The sequence below is a fragment of the Alosa pseudoharengus genome, unplaced genomic scaffold (assembly GCF_046254945.1).
Source record: "Alosa pseudoharengus isolate Yale_2024_CS ecotype anadromous, Long Island Sound unplaced genomic scaffold, YU_APseudo_1.1 YU_APseudo_1.1_scf_13, whole genome shotgun sequence".
In the NCBI taxonomy this organism is placed as follows: Eukaryota; Metazoa; Chordata; class Actinopteri; order Clupeiformes; family Clupeidae; genus Alosa; species Alosa pseudoharengus.
Window position 1 is genome coordinate 32,615,514 of NW_027468598.1, and position 2,591 is coordinate 32,618,104.

General features: G+C 41.9%; 1 protein-coding gene across 2 annotated transcripts in view; it reads right to left on the reverse strand.

The window, feature by feature from the left end:
* LOC143121256 (vascular endothelial zinc finger 1-like) overlaps positions 1-2,591 on the reverse strand; it is a 23,221-nt gene extending 20,630 nt beyond the window's left edge. For both annotated transcript variants that reach the window (XM_076281627.1, XM_076281626.1), the window contains exon 1: positions 2,502-2,591. In XM_076281627.1, coding sequence (XP_076137742.1) covers positions 2,502-2,534 — 33 coding nt within the window. In that variant the 5' untranslated portion in view covers positions 2,535-2,591. The remainder of the gene's footprint in view (positions 1-2,501) is intronic.

A 2,591-nucleotide genomic window follows, 5' to 3' on the forward strand; every position in this document is an offset into this window, starting at 1 on the left:
ACTCCAGGCTGCCCAGTCAAACCGCGGGCACAGCAAAGCTTATCACCCATGCCACATCGCCCTCACACTTCTCCTCCGACAAGGCTATGCCAACCGACCGACCACCACTGCTGCTGCACAACTCCAATAGCACAACAGCAATTACTATATAATAACAAAACAAAAACGATCCACCAGCATTAACAGTAGGAAAAACAAAATCCCTGATGCCAATAGACATGTTTCTCAATGTGTATGAGATAAAACAGGGAGGCTACCTCTTAAAATGAAAGTACATAATGCCTTAGCATTTGAATTTGAGTCAATGAAAAGGGGGTTCTTTCGAGGTGGTTCAGTTTGCAAGTTCACCTGCATGCAGAGAGGACGAGACACAGGTTGCACACACTGGATCATTCTAATGGAAAGAAGCCCAGTGATTCAGAATCCGTTTACCCCAATGACTGTATACACGGAGTAAGGTATAGGTAAGGAGTTTGTAAACAAGCTTCACTGGGCTAGTAAATTTATGCATACCAAAATAATATCACTCTTTTAATAATAGGTAATTACACATGTACTAAATGGTGACATCGTGGTGGTGATCTTAACAGTGTTGAGCATGTTTGACTGAAGACGCACGAGATGATCAGTAAGGTTCATTTCAACATTACAATTCATAGGCGAAGTTAATGATAAACCTGCATACAGTTTGCAAGTCATGAAAAATAGGACAGAAAATATGTACGGTCACGGTGGCTGACGAATGATTTATTTATATATCCATATAATTTAGAGAGCGCCCTGGGTTGTTACATCTGTTGCGATGTAAGGACTACTCGAGGCCAACTCTGCAGAAGTTGCTACATCAAAGGGAAGGCTATGAGTTTGGATAAGAAAATGGCGCAAATGCGTACCAAAAGTGGACATGCACGATATGAAACCTGCGAAGACTATTTTAATACAACGACGCTGTAGGGTGATCGATAACCAAACCCCATTATAAATGGTTACATTCCAGCAAGATACCCCCCACTCCCAACACCGTTACACGTCGCTGTCGAAATTGCTAATGTTAGCGAGCTAGGGTTAAAAAAGAAAAAACTTTATTGGGATTAGCTAAACATTACTAGCATAATAACCATATCTCCATGTCCATTATGATGCTTGTCCTTGCCTGAGCCAGATTCCACAAAGATAACTTTAAAATCACAGCACTGCCATGATGAGGTTAGCAAATAACTTGGCTCTACCAGGGAACTGGAGAATGTTACATTTTGAGTTCAAGTAACTATCGCTAGCAAGCTAGCATAGCTGGACGTACTCGCTTATGTGATGAACTGCCAAGTGAAAAACAGTCAATTGGTACGGCTTGCTAGGGTAGCCAGCTAGCTAGACAGCCATCACTCCAAATCGTACAACTAGCGGGCTAATGCTTAAATAAGCTAACGATGCTATCTGGCTGGCCATTGAGGCAACCAAAACTGTAGGTTCGTTAGAGTGTGCACCGTTTTGCAATGAAAGTACATTAACTGTTTTGTTTAATATACCATGCTGGCATGAAGAAATATTACCCGGCTGACTAGCCATTTTGATGGCAAATAATTTGTCAGGGAACTTAACATTACACTGATGTAACGTTGCTGCTGGAACCGAGAATGGGACTGTTTGCTGCAACAAGCTAATTCAATATTTATACAGGGATTACACTTTCCCCTGTTGGAGACCGCTACTCAGACAGTTCAGCCTGTCCCCCACCAAATCTCAGAGGACTGGTTGCTGGTCATGAAACTCTTCTGTTTGAGCTAAAGATTCTAATGCATTAAGGGGTTTTCATCTCCTACCAGCGGACTCGAATTAAAGCGAGGGAACCATGGAAAAAAGTTCACAATCGGGGGTAGCCGTTAACGTTAGCCATCCCAGACTGACTGAGAACCACTCCATCCTTTTCTTGTCACTTCTGACTGGTACCGAACATTATGACTGAAATACCTTAGACATATGCATTATGTAAACTGAATTAACAGGACCACTATCAGGGGGGGAAATCACAAGAACCAACATGTTGGCAACTGCGTCTGTGGCTATCAATACGTCTCGATGATGACGATGGTTGTTTACGCAGTTTTATGATGGAGCAGAAGATCATTGCTGTGTAACATTGAGATATTATGGCAATAAATGGTTCAATATCTGAATTTGCTTAGTTATATTAAGATGCATGAGAATCAGGACGAACAAAGGCAACTTTAAAGGGCAAAAATAACTGAAAGACTCCGACAATGTTTCTCCCAAAGCGTCATTCCGTGCTATATCCCTCACAGCTGGAAGTCTGGGATTGATGGAGCTCTAACTAGCGAGCTACCTAGCAGCGAGAGCTAGCAAGCTAGCGAGCTACCATTGTTTTGCTTGGATAGCTTCAGTTGAAATAAACGTATTAAAATGTTGTAGGACCCCTATGCATTCTGCTGTTAGGGAAAGATCAAGAAGGATAAATTCATCTTTGTATCAGATGACTCGCTTACCTGAAATAAAAACGAACTCCAGCTCGGTTCCATTGCAACACTTAAAAATCTGCAGGAAACCTACAAGAAATCTACAACAAAGCAGCTAAA